Raw genomic sequence first — 17,834 nt, forward strand, 5'->3', positions numbered from 1 at the left:
CATGATTCCTGTTCAAATCTAGAGTTCTTTTCCTAACTTTACAAATGGAATGCATTTTTTTAAAACGTACCTTTCTCCAGAGCATAGTTAATTATGTTTTTATAAGGGCTCAGGAAAGCTTCAAAAATATACTGCACATTTTCCTGAAACAAAATTGTTTACATGCATGTTGCATCTGTACAGATCATAAGGGAAGACCTGAAAGATTATATCAATCCACATCTGTATCTGTTTATATGAAGATAGTATCGGCTTGTTTTCTAAGGGGAAATACGAGAATGGCAATGACAGGAATGGAAGTGTTTCCCCACTTAGAAATATAAGAGGAGAAATGGATATGCCGTATATGAAGAATATGCCATATAAAAAAGAGTAATTAAAACATATAAGCTCAATTCTTGCTTGTGGGTGGAATCTGCAGTATTCACACAGTATTGCCAAAACTTCATGACAAATCACAGAGGTATCAACAGTATCCAAATTATTTCTTCTCATATAATATATAATTTTAATATATATACTCTCATTAATATGTCTGGAGTTTTCCAAACACATTTCCCTACAGTTATCTCCCCTGTAGTTTTATATTTTAAATCACTTGCCACACAAGGCTGGTAATTTCTCTTAATTAATTATTATTTTCCTTCCCCCCCCCCCCAAATATAATTGATTGCTATGCTTGGAAGACTGGTTGCATTTTCTAATTTTATTTTGTCAACTGTGGGAAGATGTACCACTCTTTGGCTCCTTCCAACCAAAAGATACCTACATGGATTTCCTTTTTAGATTCATAACAGTGATAAATTTTACATCCATGCAATATCAGCTAGTTGAACTGTTCTGAGTATTAACTATTCTATTAATTGGCTGTCATAAAGGCTATCAACTTGGGCCATGTCATGAGAGGTGATTTGAAAAGTCAATCATGCTGGGAGGGATCAGCAGAAAATGGAGAAGAGGTTGCCCTAGTATCCGTTGGCTGGGAGCGGATGATATTGGAATGACTGTGGCGGATCTGAAGGAGGCGGTGCAAATCAGAGGGGCATGAAGAGTGTTGATACATAGAGCGGCAGAGGGTTGACACAACTGAATGTCTGACAGTAACGTATTAAATGGACTTTTGCAGATTTGTCCCATGTAAATGTTTCACTAAGACTTATCTAGGAAGCATTTTGTAGATAAGACATTCACACTCCTGACTTGAATTCTTCGTTATGGAACTCTATTAAAAAGACCAATGTAAAAATCCAAATAATCACGAATGCAAATATTATTAAGTTCAGCTTTTGAATGAGTTGTGTAAATGAGATGCATAGGCCTGGTGGATGAGTTTTTAACCAGAACAGGATAAAGGAGTTTAACATCTTTATTATTTATTTGCAAAATGTTACAACACTCCAATCCAGGATTCCACACATAAATCATTCAATATGAAATGCCACAATGATTAAGACATTATGTAGAAATTACCATTAAAATTTCTAAAAGAATCTAAGTGCAGATAGCTATATGTTGTATAGAACATTATTACATCACATATAGTAACGGGGTGGGGGCATCTTAATTTGGGAGAGACAAGATGTTACATAACTTAGGGGTAGTAACTGCTTTCAAACTCTATCCTCTTCCCCCTCACTGGTGAGGATTTCAGCATACCTGTTCAGCCTACATGCACACAGTTAGAAAGGACTCATGCCATAAAGGGCTTTATAAGTCTTAACCAGCATGTTTAATTTTCCATAGAAAGTTATTGGTTGCCCACAGTGTAAGTGTTGCCCACAGTATAAAACAAGCTGTCATCCTTCAGCAATTGGACCACAACCTTTGGAATCGACTTCAGTTTCCAATTAGGCTTTAGTAAAGGTAAAGGTTCCCCTTGCACATATGTGCTAGTCGTTCCTGACTCTAGGGGTAGTGCTCATCTCTGTTTCAAAGCCGAAGAGCCAGTGCTGTCCAAAGACATCTCCGTGGTCATGTGTCCGGCATGACTAAACGCCGAAGGTGCACGGAATATTGTTACCTTCCCACCAAAGGTGGTTCCTATTTTTCTACTTGCATTTTCATATGCTTTCAAACTGCTAGGTTGGCAGAAGCTGGGACAAATAATGGGAGCTCATTCCATTACGTGGCGCTAGGGATTTGAACTGCCGAATGGCGGACCTTTCTGATCAACAAGTTCAGTGTCTTAGCCAATGAGCCACCGCGTTCCTTAATTGGGCTTTAAGGACAGCCTAAATAGAATATATTGCAGCAGTCAAATATGACTCAGTGAAGGGCATCATTAACTATGCAAGGGTATGTTGCTTTAAAGGAAGTTGTAACTGGCATACCATCTGGCTGTCCTGGCTCATGACCTCCACATAAGGTTACTAGTTCTTATATACTTTTTAAAAACATGGGTGTTTTTCTCAGCATGACATATGTTGCAACTGGAATTCCTGTCTTGGAATGGCAGTTGCAATACATCTAAGCATCAGAAAGCAGATGGTGAGTACAGGTTCTCTTTTCCTATGCTTTGGCTTCTATCACATAGTTTGGAAAAGGTAATTCCTTTGTCTTCTCTGGTGCAGCAGGTCTTATTTTACTTTTCATTTGTTTTTGATAGTTGCTGCATACGGTGCTATTTGAGATAACAGCTATAAATTAGGAAGGCAACATTGTGTACTGTGTATTGAGTACATATTGTGGATAGGCTTAAACAAGCAGAAGTCAGGTTAAGATAATGACTAGAAATAGAATGATGGTATAGCACCATGATGGCAAACCTATGGCACGTGTGCTGCAAGTGGCACGCAGAGCCATCTCTCCGGGCATGCAGCCATTGCCTGTTGCTCTTCCGGGTTCCAACCACCTGCTCTTTGCGTGTGCGGGAGCACCGGAAACCAGAAGAGCAGCTCCCTGGTGTGCATGAATGTGCCGGGAAACTGAGCTTCTGGTTCCCGGTCTGCGTATGCATACAGGCCAGCTAGTCTTCACACACACATGCATGCCAGAAACTGGAAGACCAGGTGGCTTGCGCGTATATGTGCACCAGAAACTAGAAGCTCAGCTTCTCGGTGCACACATGCGCAGGCTGGGGAGCTGCTCTTCCAGTTTCTGCTGCGGCCCCCCCACGTGCACACTCCCGTTTCAGCACTCAGTCCCGAAAAACTCTATAGGAAGTTTAAGTCAAGAGTTTGCCTTAAATTATGTATTTGCAGAAATTGTAATCAATAGGTTACAGTCAAAATAAATTCTTAGTTTTATATAAGCACTTGGATCCCACAAGCCATTCATCAATATGTTTGTTTGTGCGAGGGAGAGAGGAGGAAAGGAAGGAAGTTCAAGTTAACAAATAGAAAGCAAATATTTTGAATTTCATATCCCAAAAGTCTAAATCAGCATGGTCAATAGTAAGATTATGGGATTTCTACTTCTAGAAAGTTTTGAAGCAATTTACTTATACCAGTTCTATTATTTCCATCAATAGTGTTTTTAAGTCATAAGAACAATGATATATCATATTTAAAGTACCATAATAATGTTACATAATGTTACATATATATTCTGTCACTGTGTTTTAAAGTAAATAATTTTAATTAATAATTTGTAGAACCCATATTATACTGATGAACTAATTTTATAGGCTTTTCATATATTGAAATGTGTATTGACAGTTGAGACTCTTCTGAAGCATGCATAATGTCTGTACAGCTGCTTTCTTACTGGAATTTTATTATTATGCTTATAAAACGTAAATTGTTTTACATTTTTGATCCATTGGCTCTTTTAGCAAAATAAATTAGAAAAACGTGAACCACTTTCTTTTGCACTGTTTTCTAATGTATCCTCAGCACTCCGAGATGCCAGCAAACAATCTATTAATAGTGATTGGAAGATAGAACATTCTGGAACATTCAACATTGCTGGTACCACTGTCCATTATGTTAGGAGAGGTCTGTGGGAAAAAATTTCTGCCAAAGGTCCAACTACATCACCTTTACATTTATTGGTATAGTAGCATAGACAATTTATTTAAATGTATTCTAAGCTATGAGGTGAAATGTTTGTGTCTAAATATATGTATTGTTTTGTAAGCAGTATGGTAACCAACTTAGAATAACATAAGAACACAAAACTAGTTATGCCAGATCAGACAACAGACTCATTTAGTCTAACACATTATTGGTTCACATCAAGAAAGTGGCTAGCTATTTCCTAATGAGAATTTGCAACATAATAGGATCCCATTAATAATTCATATTAGTATCAGAAGACTTACATTCTTCAAAAGACCTACATTCTTGAAGAGGCATATCATGATGCCAGATAGGATTTGACATCATGATATGCATCTTCTCTATGAAAAGTATTTCCTTGACTACAACAATGTGTGCTAAAAAATCTAGGAGAAAAGGAGATGTATACATAATCTGAACAATATGCTAATAATAAATTAAACTATACTTAAAATTATTAAAATAATGGATCTTTAATTTCTTCATAATCTCAAATGTGTTCAAACCCTAGAAGTACTAATTCTGATTACTATTCAGACTAGGGGTCCATGGGGTGGATGCATCATATGCTGACCCCATCCTGCCCGGTTTAGCATAGGGGGAAAAAGTCCCAATACATCATGTGACAACATCATGACGATGCAAATTTGACATCCCGATTCAGATTGTATGGGAAAGTCCTAGTTGTGCTCAGAGCATGGATATGTGAAAGTGTAGAACTTCAAATTCTTAATTCAGTTCAGTGGAAAGAACCAATCTATGCAAATAAGCTTCTGTAAGTAAATGCAAATCAACACACTGAGAGAGTTTTGTATTTGTACGTATGTGTATATACATGAAATACATTGAATAATCATGAATAAGATGATGGAGACAAAAATAAAGTTTGGCTTTGATGAGTAGACTAATTATAGACCTACAATTGCAGGTTATCCTTGATTTATAACCACAATTGAGCCCAAAAGTTCCACTGCTAAGCAATACAGTGGTTAAGTGAGTTTTGGCCCATTTTATGACTATACCTACCATAGTTAAATGAATCACTACAGTTATTAAATTAGTAAAATAATTGTTAAGTGAATCTGGATTCCCCATTGACTTTGCTTGTGAGAAGATCGCAAAAGGTGATCACATGACCTGAGGTCATTGCAATTATCATAAATACAAGTTAGTTGCTAAGCATTTAAATTTTGATCATGTTACCACAGGGATGCTGCAACAGTTGTTTGAAAAATGATAAGTCACTTTTTTCAGTATCATTCTAACTTCAAACGTTCATTAAATGAATGGTTGTAAGTCAAGGATTACAGTATGTGTACCAGAATTTCTAGCCAACACAATGTTTCAATTGTGTTGGCAGAATTCTTAGGGTATGCTGACAGATCCTTCCTTCCTTCCTTCCTTCCTTCCTTCCTTCCTTCCTTCCTTCCTTCCTTCCTTCCTTCCTTCCTTCCGTATTCAGTGATAAGATGCACCAACATTTATTTCCTTGCTCTTTTTGGGGGGTGGGGTACGTCTTTTACTCTGAAAAATAAGGTAACTGAAAATGTATTTGCTTAGCTGTTCTATATGAGATAATTTTAACTTTGAATGCTGGGCATTTATTTTATGGAATTTCTTTATGATTTTCTGTAAACTGATGTTCCTTTTTTATCATATCTGCTGCTTTTTTGCCATATCTAGACATACATATATTAATTACGTATATGTTACAGGTCCTGCTTTTTCAAGATCAGAATTATGGGCTACATTATGAATATACTATTCCTTTAGATCCAGTTATTGAGAATCAGAGCACAAAAGTATCAGAACCTCTATTTATGTGGACACACTCAGGTTGGGAAGACTGTAATGCTGTATGTGGAGGAGGTAATGATTATACATTTTTGGTATAGCTACATATGTATTGCTGTAATACTTAAACGTTTGATGCTGCTTTTACTATATTACTATATTAATTTTGTCATTATGGGTACTTGCAATCAGCCCAATTGCAGTGAAAAAGCAGAATTGTTCAAATATTTATATATTTGAGGGGTAAAACATAAAGTCAAATATCTTTAACATAGAAACAGTTTTGTTTTGTCCTGGTAAATCTCCAGCAAGATGAAAAAGGTTTCCAATTGGCCCTTTAACAGTATGTTCATAAATGTTTATTCACGTAGAACATGAAATGTCTCTGTTTGATGAGTAAAAAACACCCACTTCCTTACCAGGTAATATCAGCTGATCACAGTGATTCTGTTTTGGTGTGATCACAATGCTGTAAAGTTGTCTTGCCATAATTATTTTGCTTTTTTCAGTACAGTGTAACTACTATCAATCATTTTGGCAAACTACTATTTTGAGATCTGTCAAAACATTTTAAAATTTCCATTGTCGCATTGAATGTGTTATTCTAGAATTTTTCTAAATGTTTCCAATATCTACAATATGAACCTTAACAATTTGTTCAATAAACTATTTTACATTGTTCCACAGACAAATATTTAGCTAAAGTGTTCATTTAGCTTTATAATTTTGACTAACATAAAACTTGCTGTTGTTCCTAACTGTTTAGAAAACTAGATTTTTTTCATTTCTAGGTTTGTTTGTTTTAATATCTTAAAAGTTACATATTAAAAATATGAAATCCTCAGTAATTTATTTCATCAATTTCAGGATGGAATTTGATATTTATCCCCAAGTGAAAATAAGATAGTAAAAAGCATTAGTTTTTTTCTAGTATAAATGGCTATCTTATTTATTAATATTTAAATAATTTTGAATGATTTTATTCAATGATAAAACTTTTGACATAAAAACTATCTGCAAACTTTGTTTTCCTTTTACCAGGTGAAAGAAAGACAACAGTATCCTGCACAAAAATTATGAATAAGCATATTAGCTTTGTGGATAACAAGAAATGCAAACATTTAACAAAACCTGAACCACAAATTCGAAAGTGCAATGAGCAGCCATGCCATACTAGGTGAGGTTGAGACCCAAAATGAAGATTCATACAATGGATACTGAGATGGAATGAGAGGCTGTCCCTTGGGAAGTAGCTCATAGTTTTGGGATATTCTCTTTGACATTGAATGGATGATAGATGCCTTGATCTAAAGAATTAAGCAAGGAAGTGATACTTAGGAAGTGAAAATGGGGAGGGGCTACTTGTGACATGTAAATTTCCAACCTTAATGATCAGATTGTGACTATTAATCTCTTCTTTCTGTAATTTTATGGAACAAAAAGTATTATTCCCTTTGATCAATATTATCTATTATTATTATTATTATTATTAGAACTTCAAAAATGATCTGATTTCTAAAAGGATGCAGTTAATCACTTAAAGTATATATTTATAATAGCAATAATTAACAAAATAGATACATTAAGATTTTTAAAGCAATTACTTTCAGCTTTCAACTTCTCCACTGTAGTTTTTTCAAAAGAAAAAATAATGTAGATTGTAAGAAATATAATTAAAATGATTTGCATCAGGAGAACAAAAGGCAACAGTGATAGTTAACATAATACTAAATTAGGGTCAAAACTAGAAATAATGCTTGCATGTTTAAAATGGATAGCTTTGTAGATTTTGGAAAAGTTAGCAAATAAATAATTAAACAGAATGCTAGGAATGGTTCTAAGTTAAGATAACAGAAATAGAAACCTGTATTCTACATGTCAAATCAAATAGCATATAAAAGTAGGTGCATGAACAGGCAAGGAAAAGATTAAATATAGTCTTGGTTTTTTATCCTCTTTCTCCCATAACTTTTATTTGATACCAGAATTTCATTTCTTCCATTGTAGAACATATTTGCTTCTTTCCATTGATATAAACACTGCTAGTTTTAAGAAAGACTGTGCAAAAGCAACAAACATTACTTAGCTTCCCTTTCCTATTGCATGTATACATAAGATTTTAATTTAAAAATAGAACCTACCTGGATAAGATATTAAATTTAAATTTCTATTTCATTTTTTTTAATTTCACTTTTTTTTAACAAAGATAGCTGGATCATATTCAAGTAGAAGATTTTAACCCTACTTCTAGCCATCTTCCTGAAAAATTCTCACTTTTGAAGTTGGCATTTCCATCCATAGATATCCCCATAGGCACTAATAGATTATTTTCTAATAATGAAAATATTAGCTTCAAAGGAAAGATTTCAGAAGGAGAAAAAAAGCTAAATTTTAAACTTTCTCCTGATATTATTTGCAATTTTAAAGTATTACTTAAATGTAGACATGCATCCTTTCATGACATATATCATTGTTTAAACTACTGAAACTTACATATTTCATTAATGTTTCCCTTAAGATAGGTTGGTGTGGGATTTTTTAGACTTAAAAGTGCAATTTTATAATAATGAAAATAAATCATTTCTACAACGTAAAAAAATCACTATATTTTGGCTTACATTTGACAGAAATAGTGTTGTATAAAACATTCAGCACCAACAATCAAACGAAGACATTTCACTGGTTAAAGGACTGTTATGTAGTGGTGCTCAACATGTGTTTACAAAAATTGAATAACCAAGTTCAATTAAAACAATCTGCTTGATTTTAAATTCAAGCAGAACGAGAAAATATTTTGAAGATTATTTTGGCTTGAAAAATCTAGCAAAATGCCAATTCGTTATTTTCTCCCCTTTTCTTTAGGTGGATGATGACTGAGTGGACTTCATGTTCAAGGACATGTGGGAAAGGAACGCAGAATAGGCAGGTAGCCTGTACTCAGCAACTGAGAAATGGAACCCTGATCAGAGCCCGAGAGAGAGACTGTCTTGGGCCTAAGCCCACTTCAACACAGCGCTGTGAAGGCCAGGACTGCATGACAGTGTGGGAAGCTGGCGTCTGGTCAGAGGTGCAGTATAAGCATGGATTGTTTATTTATTTATGGTACTTCTAAGCTGTCATTCATCCAATTTATTATAAGACAGCTGCCATGAACTTATAAATCATTTATTTCTGTTGGAATGAAACCATATTATGTACCAAGTGAACGTATAACAAAATGCGTTAAATGTTAGGTCAAATATAAAAAGCTCCATGTGTGGTGATGAAAAAGATTCATTGTCAGTGTCAGCTGTCCATTCTTCAAAAGGGCATTCCCTACTCAGTACATTTTATTTCAGGTAAGGTCACAATTAGCATACCAGCCAAAGCTGGCAAAAGCCCACCTGATAATGTATTCTACCTCTCCTCTGAACAAAAGCTCTGAGTCCAGGAAGCTCCTCCAGATTTTGATCCTGCAATTTTGATGGCACAATGCCATCAGGAATCAAGAATGGTACAATCCTGGAAACAGAAGGCTTTTGAATTAATCGATACTTTGTCTTATTTGGGTTGCATCAGATCCAGACATTGAAAGACATCAGTCATTCCCCCAGTAGGCCTAGGCTGGGTTTCATCAGCCAATTGATCATTCCATACCTACATTTACGGATTATTTATCCCAGAAGGTTTGTTAAATGTTATTCCAAATCGATGTCAGGCCCAAACTAAGAATGACAGAACAATCCAGCCAAATTCCAGCTCTTTACTTGCTTATTTGTTTAATCTTTCAAGTTTAAAAACTACACTACTCTAACCCTAGCAGGTATACACTAATGTGATGGTGAACCTTTTTTGGCTCGCGTGCCATAAGCGGGAGGAGTGCAGGGAGGTCATGCGTGGGTGTGCTGCACTCATAATGCAATGCACAACCTCCCCAGCATGCATGCATTCATGACAGGCGCAACCCCCCATTTTTGGCATGCTTTTTTCGCCCTCCCCAGGCTCCAGAGGCTTCAGCATCTTCCCTGAAGCCTCCGGAGGGCAAAAAAGACTCTACGAGCAAACCGGAAATCACTTCTGGGTTGCTTGTAGAGCTGATTTTAGCCCTCCGAAGCATTCAGGAGCCCCCAGGAGGCTTCCCTGAAGGCTCTGGAAGACAAAAAAATGACCCTCCGAGCAAACTGGAAGTTATCATTCCCAAACTTCTGGTTTGCCCGTAGGGCTGTTTTTTTTTTTTGCGCTCCGGAGGCTTCAGGGGAGCTCCTGAAGCCTCCAGAGGGCCTCCGGGGGGGGGGCAGGGGATGGTGTTTTTGCCCTTCCCAGGTTCCTATAAAGCTTCTGGAGCCTGGGGAGGGTGAAAAATGGCTTTTAAAAAGGCTGAACTCAGCTTGCCAGTGCACACATGCACGTTGGCCAGCTGGCAGGGCAACGCCTCGCGTGCCCTGACAAATGGCTCCGTGTCCACCTGTGGCACGTGTGCCATAGGTTCACCATCCCGGGCACTAAGATAATACTAGGGAATGGCTATCCTAAATCTCTTCTGCATCACAACCTATTCTGCTCATGTAGGATTAGAATAACTGTAATGAGGGTTGGGAATATTCACAACTCCCAATCTTTGCAAGAGACTTCAAAGGACACAGTGGTCAGCTAAGAACCATGACATACTCACTCGTTCACATATTTATCTATTTGCTTTAAGTGCCGGAAACCAGCCATTGTCTAGGTCACTTACAGAAATTTAATGCTAAAAACAAGACAGAAATCAGGGCTGTGTATCAGCAGTGTAATGCTGGTTTTGGGTGATATATATGAAAGTTATGGGAGCTGCAGTTCCAACAAGTTGGAGATGCTGGTGTAAGCACTGGATCATGTTTCTATCTTACTACAGTGCTCTGTAAAATGTGGGAAAGGCATACGGCATCGGACTGTAAGGTGCACCAACCCTCGGAAGAAATGTGTTTTGTCCACAAGACCCAGAGAATCAGAAGATTGTGAAGATTATTCCAAGTGTTACGTCTGGAGAATGGGAGACTGGTCGAAGGTACAATATATTTTATGAAATTGTCAGGACTAGACTTTGCCAAATATTGTGCAATGTATTTTTAGTGAACGAGAAACCCTGAACAATGAAAAATGAGAAAAAAACATAAGTATAAAACTGATATATTCTATATACTAGAGTTATGTACGTCCTTCAGAAGAGATATTTGAAAACATGGAAGAACTCTTAAATTAGCTTTTTTTTTCAAATAGTTACATGAACTGTGTTTTTTTCCAACCTTGTGCAGCTGTTTCAGGAACCCAACACGTGAAGGACATCTTCCAAACGATTTGCATAGCCCTAGCATAGATTTATTTTTTTATTGATTGCGGTTGATGTCAACGTTATCTCCATTGTGTTTTTCAATTCCTTAGTTGCCAGTTTGTTTGTTCGTTACTTTTACCATTAGAGTTCTGTTTGAAAACCTTGTTAGTAAAGACACGAAATTTCCTGGTGTGTCTGTGATTTCAGTTGACTGGGTCAGGATCACAATTAAGAGAAAAGATATAAAATGATCATCACCTACCCAAATAGGTTCCTTATCCATTAATACATTATTTTGTGTGCTTAAAAATTCAGTGTGGCAAAACATTACAGGAAATATTTTTTTATGTTGCCAAACTTTAGAGAAAAATTACTAAAGAAATAAATTAATCTTTGTGTGTTCAGACAGGGGACAACAACTCTTAGGAGATAGAACAATATGAGTCTTACATACTTAAAATATGTGGTGGAGTCATGGAGAACTTATAAAGCAGGGGTGTCAAACTCAAGGCCTGCAGGCCGGATCCGGCCTGTGAGGTGCTTAGATTGGCCTGGAAACAGCGAAGGACCAGCACTCACTGCTTCTGCAAGTAAAAGGAAAGCTTGCCGCCCTCCTGAGCTCCGTTTTTGTTGGCAGAGGGTTGCAGGAGACCATCCCAGCCGAAAATGGAGCTCGGGAGTCTGTTTTCACTGGCAGAGCACTCAGGCCACCACGGGTGCCCTGGCACGAGTGACATCAAGTTGGCCATGCACACCCTGGCCACACCCACCCCGGCCCCCCGATGTCAAACAGAACCCTCATGCAGCCCTCAATGAAATCGAGTTTGATACTCTTGCTATAAAGCAATTCTAATGGCATCAGACTACAAACACTACTCCCTGTTCTCTGTCACTGCTGACAGGAAATTTACCAGTTCCTATGACTTTAGTTGAGTAGAATGACAATTGCATAGCTCTTCCCTAGATCTAATTGTTATCGTAATTCTTTAAGATACAGATAGTCCTTGTTCAGCTACCACAATTGGGACTAGCAACTTGGTTGGTAAGTAAATCTGCAGCTAAATGAAACCTCGTCTGTGCTTAGGATCTTATTTCACTGCTTTACAAAACTGTGAAGGTGGTAAATGCAAGGATTGATGTGAAAGTAACTTTTACATCACTGTTAAATGATCGCTAAATGAGGAAATCACTAAATTAGGATTACTTATACGGGCACAAGCTTGTAACTCAACCTCAAGTGTATTTCACAGTACTTTGCAAAACACAACAAGAGAACAACTACAGTGATTTTATTGTTAAGATCTTTTAAAAATGTAGTTGTTCTGGACACGATTGCAAAAGATTAAAAAAATGAATTTCAGTGCTACTCTTGCTACCCCTGAATATTAAAACATGGTTTCTAGGTTCAAAGCCTTCAAATAGGCTCCAAATATCCAAAGGTCATTTTGGAACAGCCTTTATATTTAGTAATAGTTTATAGCTATGTAAGTACATCTGGTTGTATAATAGGTTACAAGTCCTGGTTTGTATCCCAGGCTCTCTAAAGGCTAGCCAATATTGCTTGTATTTCATTTTACAAAGTATTCGGTAATTTTTTTTTCAAAAAGACAAAAGACTGATGGTAATAATTATATTCTGGCATAATGATCTAAGTGGAAATCATTGTATGTAATTAGTGTAGACTTGTTTTCAGTCTTACAGAAAATTTTATTAATAAATACTGAACATGTCAGTTGGGAAACAAATATAAAAGCAGCTTCTTCCATATAAAAAATAGATTTTCATTATTGCCTCAGATGCATTTATTCTCCTTTTGCAAAATAAGTCTTAAATTATATGTAGAATAGCATTTTTACTTTGAAAAATGAAAACATTTTAGTTACATTTCCAAGTTGTAGACTTGAAAATTTAAATACTTATCAAAAGCACCTTGTAGAGAATTGGGGAAAATGATGATTCAGAAACAGCATGTGTCATAGACTAGGTGAGAGTGAGGATTGTTCGTTTCCTGTTGGAAGAAGGAAACAGTGTTTGTTAACAATTCATATGTATTATGCATTCATGTAATGTAGAAAAATAAAATCCTTCCCCAAGTGAATAATAACAGTTGAATAGCCTACTTAGTAAGTTTTAGGAGCCTGAACAAACTAAGGTAAATGTGCTTTTAAAATCTCTTCTGCTGCATAAAGCAGGTTCTTTTCTTGTTTATGTCTAACACATTTCAATAATAATATAACTTTTAAGGTCCTGATCTAGTTGAGTTCAGGAAATTTCTGGTGTTCTCCAATAAGATTTTATTTATTTTTTCCCTATGTTCTCTGGGTTTTGGAATAGGTGAATTGTAGTTTTTAACAAAAGCAATCATTGGTTCTTAGAACAAATTCTTCAAATCTCTATTGTTAATAATGATACAGATTTTCACTCTCAGTTGAAGCTTTTTTTAAAAAAAAAAGCTCAGCAGTGATTGCAAACTATTGTACCTGAAGAAGAGAGTTTACAAGGCCATCTTTGGCAGGGAGTTTTTTCCTTAATTTTTCCTGAGACCTGCTAGAAGAAGCTATGACATTACATACTGTCCTCAGCTTTTAATCTAAGCATTCTATACTTATTTCAAAATATAGTCTTTGGAAAATTGAGCAAAGACTCAAGTAACATTGTTAAGCTCCACATTGAAACATTTCATATTATCTCTGCAATGATTAGTAGTAGATGAAAACTAAAATAGGTTATATTGCTTTCTATCATCACTTTCTTTATGGAAGATTCATTTTTGTAATCTTTGTCAAGAATGCTCTACTTGGATTGTTGCTTAGGTAGGTTTTTAAAGCATTTAATGCTGCATGCAGAGGTGCAGAGTAAAAACTTTTATGTCTTTACTAGGTCTTTTTCCAGATAGGGTAACCCTATCTGGAACCATTTTCCAGCCCAGATAAGGTAACCTTGTCTATATAATTTTTATTTGCTAATCAAGAGCAGTTAAAAGCAGTTCTCCTAGGCGCTGCTTGGAGTATCCAAGCACGGGTTAACTTCAGCTTGCTGCCCAAGGACTGAGTTCGAATTTCTTGTAGCTCCGCCCCTTGCTCTCCTCAGAGGCTCAGTTTTAAAAAACTCAGTCGCCCTACAGGACGCTTTTTGGGGTCCTCCAGTCCTTGTGCAGCAAACTGGACCCTCTAGATAGCATAGTGTAGCTCCTTTTTGTTTTTTTGAGTATAGTTAGACAATTCCTTAGCGTTTGTTATTTTCTTCCTCCTGTCGCTTTAAATTGAGGACTGAGACGCGCGAGGCAGGCTGCCTGCAGCGTGGCTTGCCTTCGTTTTCCACGATCGCAGCCACTCCTCGGGGGGGTCGTTTGGAATCTCCCAACGACCAGAGTGGGGTCAGGTAGGCAGTTAGGGGCCCCAGGGAGGCATTAGGCTTCCAATTTCTCCCCCCGGGGTCGCTCCAGGCGTGAAAAACGTGCGCGGCCGCCATTTTAAATTGCAAAATTGGCACGATTTTCTCCCGGGCTTTTGCCTTTGCCGCGCAGCCTGCTCTCACAGCAGATCGCCACTGAGAGGATTCCTTAACTCCGGGCCTTGTTCTGGGTCTCCTGACAGGCTCCCCTTCCTCTCTAAACCTCCTAAGCGGCTGCAAGGGTTCTTTTGAGTCTTTCCAGACCATTCACTCTTGCCTCTCAGCGCAGATCTGCAGGCACCTGGCCTTCTAGCCGGCGCCATAGACCAGCCCCACTTGCCTCAGCTTCTACAGGCCTCGAGCACAGCAAACCAGCAAGGCATCTCATCTGACCTTCACCCAAGATCTGATGGAGAAGCAAGTGGATCCTCAGGCTGGTCCTACCACCAGCAAACGCAGCAGGCCCAACCCTGCTGCCAAAGGTGATGGGGTGGGGTGCCCAGCCAAGGGGAAGCGCCCCAAGGTTCAGAAGACCTCCAAGGCCGCAGAGAAAATTGCTGAAAGGCGCCAAAAGGCTCTTGAGAAGCAGTTCCAAAGGGCCCAGTCAGCTCAACAGCAGCAGCCTTCTGCACCCTCACACAGGGAGGAAGGGGCAATAATTCCTGGCCCCTCTCTCCAACAAGCTGAATCCATTCCCTTGCCAGCTGAGGAAGATTTTGGGTTTTCTCCCAATCCCTCTAGGGCCTCCCTTGGTTCCCCCAGCCATTCCCTGGTTGAGGATTCCCTGGATGAGGCAGATTCCCTGGATGGGGAGGGTTCCCTGGCCCCCTCCCAGGCTGACCCAACCCTCCTCCAGATGCAGGAACCACACTTGTCCAAGGCCATGCAGGGGGTGGTGGAGCGTGCCATCGCCCAGGGTATTTCTGATGGCATGCAGCAGTTGGTCTCCAAGTTGCCCCTTATGTCTGCTATTCCCAGCAAGGGCAGATCTGTGAGAACCCAGGCCCCTCTGGCTAGAGAGGTCTCTCCCACACCCACTGGCATCAGTGAGGTATCTGACTGTGAGGAGGTTGAGCAGGAGGCCCCGGTCCTTTCAGAAGACGAAAACCCCACCCCAGAGGCCCCTTCCACCTCTGGTCTCTTCAACCCCTCCATGTTTAGAGCCATTCTGACCAAGGCCCGTGCTGCGGGCCCCCAAATGGGGCTTCCCCCGGCAGATAAACCCACCTCTGACCAAGGTGGCAAGGACACCATAGGGCCTCAGGATCCGGGCGCGGGGCTCTTTAAAGAAGTTCCCCCTCCCATTGATTTGCTTCCTGCCCCCCCAACTATTCCTGGACATCATCCAGCGACAATGGGCTCAACCAGGTTCCATGGCCAATCCCAGTGGAACTGATAAAAAGCTCTTTACCATGGAGGCCCCCTCGAAGAGCTATTAAAACTCCCTCAGGCGGATGACCCGATTGTATCCCTCACCTCTACCTCGGCTCTCCCGGCTGACCTACTGGAAGGCCTTAAAGCGGAGGATAAAAGGGCGGAGTCAGCTGCCCACAAGAACCACCTGGCCACTGCGTGGGCCATGAGGGCCTCATCCTCCTCCTCTTATTTCGGCAGGGCGGCCCTATTCTGGCTCCGCAAATTGCTGGCCAGCCTCCCAGCGGGGGACACCAGGACGAGGCAGGATGTTAATAAGATAATAGCGGCCGTGGAATATTCGGCCGACGCCTCGCTTGCGGCTACCAAATTCTCCTCCAGAGCCTTAGCCTCTAACGTAACCTCACGCCGTCTGCTGTGGCTCCGCCACTGGCAGGCGGACATAAAGGCGAAGTGGAAGCTCGCTTCCACGCCCTTTAAGGGAGGCAAGCTATTTGGAGAGGCCTTGGATTCATTTTTAATCGAGTCCAAGGACAAGCGCAAGATCTTGCCCGCCATGACTAAGAAACCGGACCGCAAGGGCCAGCCATTTTGCAGACATTCCTTTCGTGGCTCAGAGCCCTCTACCTCTTCAGGGGGTACCAGCCGTCCTTACGCCCAGTCCCAAGATCGTCCCCAGGATAAATCATCCTACAGGGATAAGAATAAACAGCAGGGCTACCGTAGACCATTCCGTGGGGGGTACTCCAATCGGTCCTTTCGGAAACAGAAATGACGGTTACAGGGATCCTCCCATAGGCGGCCGTCTCCAACTCTCCAACTGGATCCTGAACACGGTCCGTTACGGGTTGACCCTAGACTTCCTATCCTTCCCTCCGCGGACCTTTGTCCGCTGCCCCATTCCCAAATCCCCCTTCAAACTCCAAGTCATGAGGGCGGAGATAGACCACCTGTTAGAGATAGCAGCCATAGAGAAGGTGCCCGAAGGTCAGGAAGGCACAGGCTTTTATTCCATCCTGTTCCTAGTCCCCAAGTCATCGGGGGGAGTGAGGGCAATACTGGATCTCAAGAGACTCAATATGCATCTGGAGTACAAACGCTTCATGATGCAGTCCCTTCAGACCATCCTGGGCTGCGTCAGGCAGAACGATCTCATGACCTCCATAGATCTGAAGGAGGCGTACCTGCACATCCCAATCCACCCGGCACATCGCAGGTTCCTGAGATTCCAGTTTGCCAACCAGCACTTCCAGTACAGAGCCCTCCCCTTCGGACTCTCGTCAGCCCCGCGCACCTTCACCAAACTACTGGCCGCCATCGCAGCACATCTCCGATCCATCCCGGTGAGACTGGAATGCTACCTGGACGACATTCTCATCCATTTGTCGTGCAGGGGGGCAGGCCCAGAGAGATCTGGACACAACCATCCGTGTTCTACGACAACACGGCTTCTCCGTCAACCTCGCCAAAAGCCATCTGACTCCGACCTGCAGCATCCAGCACCTCGGCACAGTCATCAACTCCGAGTCCTGCAAGGTCTTCCTCATACAGGAGAGAGTGGACAACATCAGGTCTCTCATGAGGAAGATCCGCTCCACAGGGTCGGCGTCGGTCGTCTCCCTATCCCAACTTCTGGGGAGACTGGTGTCCTGCATCTCGGTGGTCCCGTGGGCACGTCTCCACACACGGGACCTCCAATGGTTCTTGCTACCGCTCCAGAGACGCAAGGCCAGCAACTCCAGGCGGGTGGTGCGCCTACCCCCCAAGGTGCTTCGCTCCCTCCGATGGTGGCAGTCGGACGCTCTCCTGAAGGGGTGCTACTTCAAGGAGCCGGAGCGCCTGGTCATCACTACAGATGCCAGTCTCTTCGGGTGGTGCGCCCACCTTCAACAGCAGGTAATTCAGGGCAGGTGGTCACCAGCGAAGCTCGCCCACAACATAAATTGGCTAGAGCTCCGGGCCGCCGGCTGGTCAAGAACAGAGACGTG

At 40.5% G+C, this 17,834-nt stretch overlaps 1 protein-coding gene across 1 annotated transcript in view; it reads left to right on the top strand.

Annotated features, from left to right (window-relative positions):
* ADAMTS19 (ADAM metallopeptidase with thrombospondin type 1 motif 19) overlaps positions 1–17,834 on the top strand; it is a 104,007-nt gene that overhangs the window by 76,942 nt on the left and 9,231 nt on the right. Inside the window, exons 17-21 of the mRNA XM_081941155.1 lie at positions 3,834–3,991; positions 5,714–5,867; positions 6,834–6,969; positions 8,655–8,859; positions 10,663–10,815. Of these exons, the coding sequence (XP_081797281.1) occupies positions 3,834–3,991; positions 5,714–5,867; positions 6,834–6,969; positions 8,655–8,859; positions 10,663–10,815 (806 nt within the window). The remainder of the gene's footprint in view (positions 1–3,833; positions 3,992–5,713; positions 5,868–6,833; positions 6,970–8,654; positions 8,860–10,662; positions 10,816–17,834) is intronic.

Source organism: Natrix helvetica (assembly GCF_964273705.1).
Source record: "Natrix helvetica genome assembly, chromosome: 2".
Classification (NCBI taxonomy): domain Eukaryota; kingdom Metazoa; phylum Chordata; class Lepidosauria; order Squamata; family Natricidae; genus Natrix; species Natrix helvetica.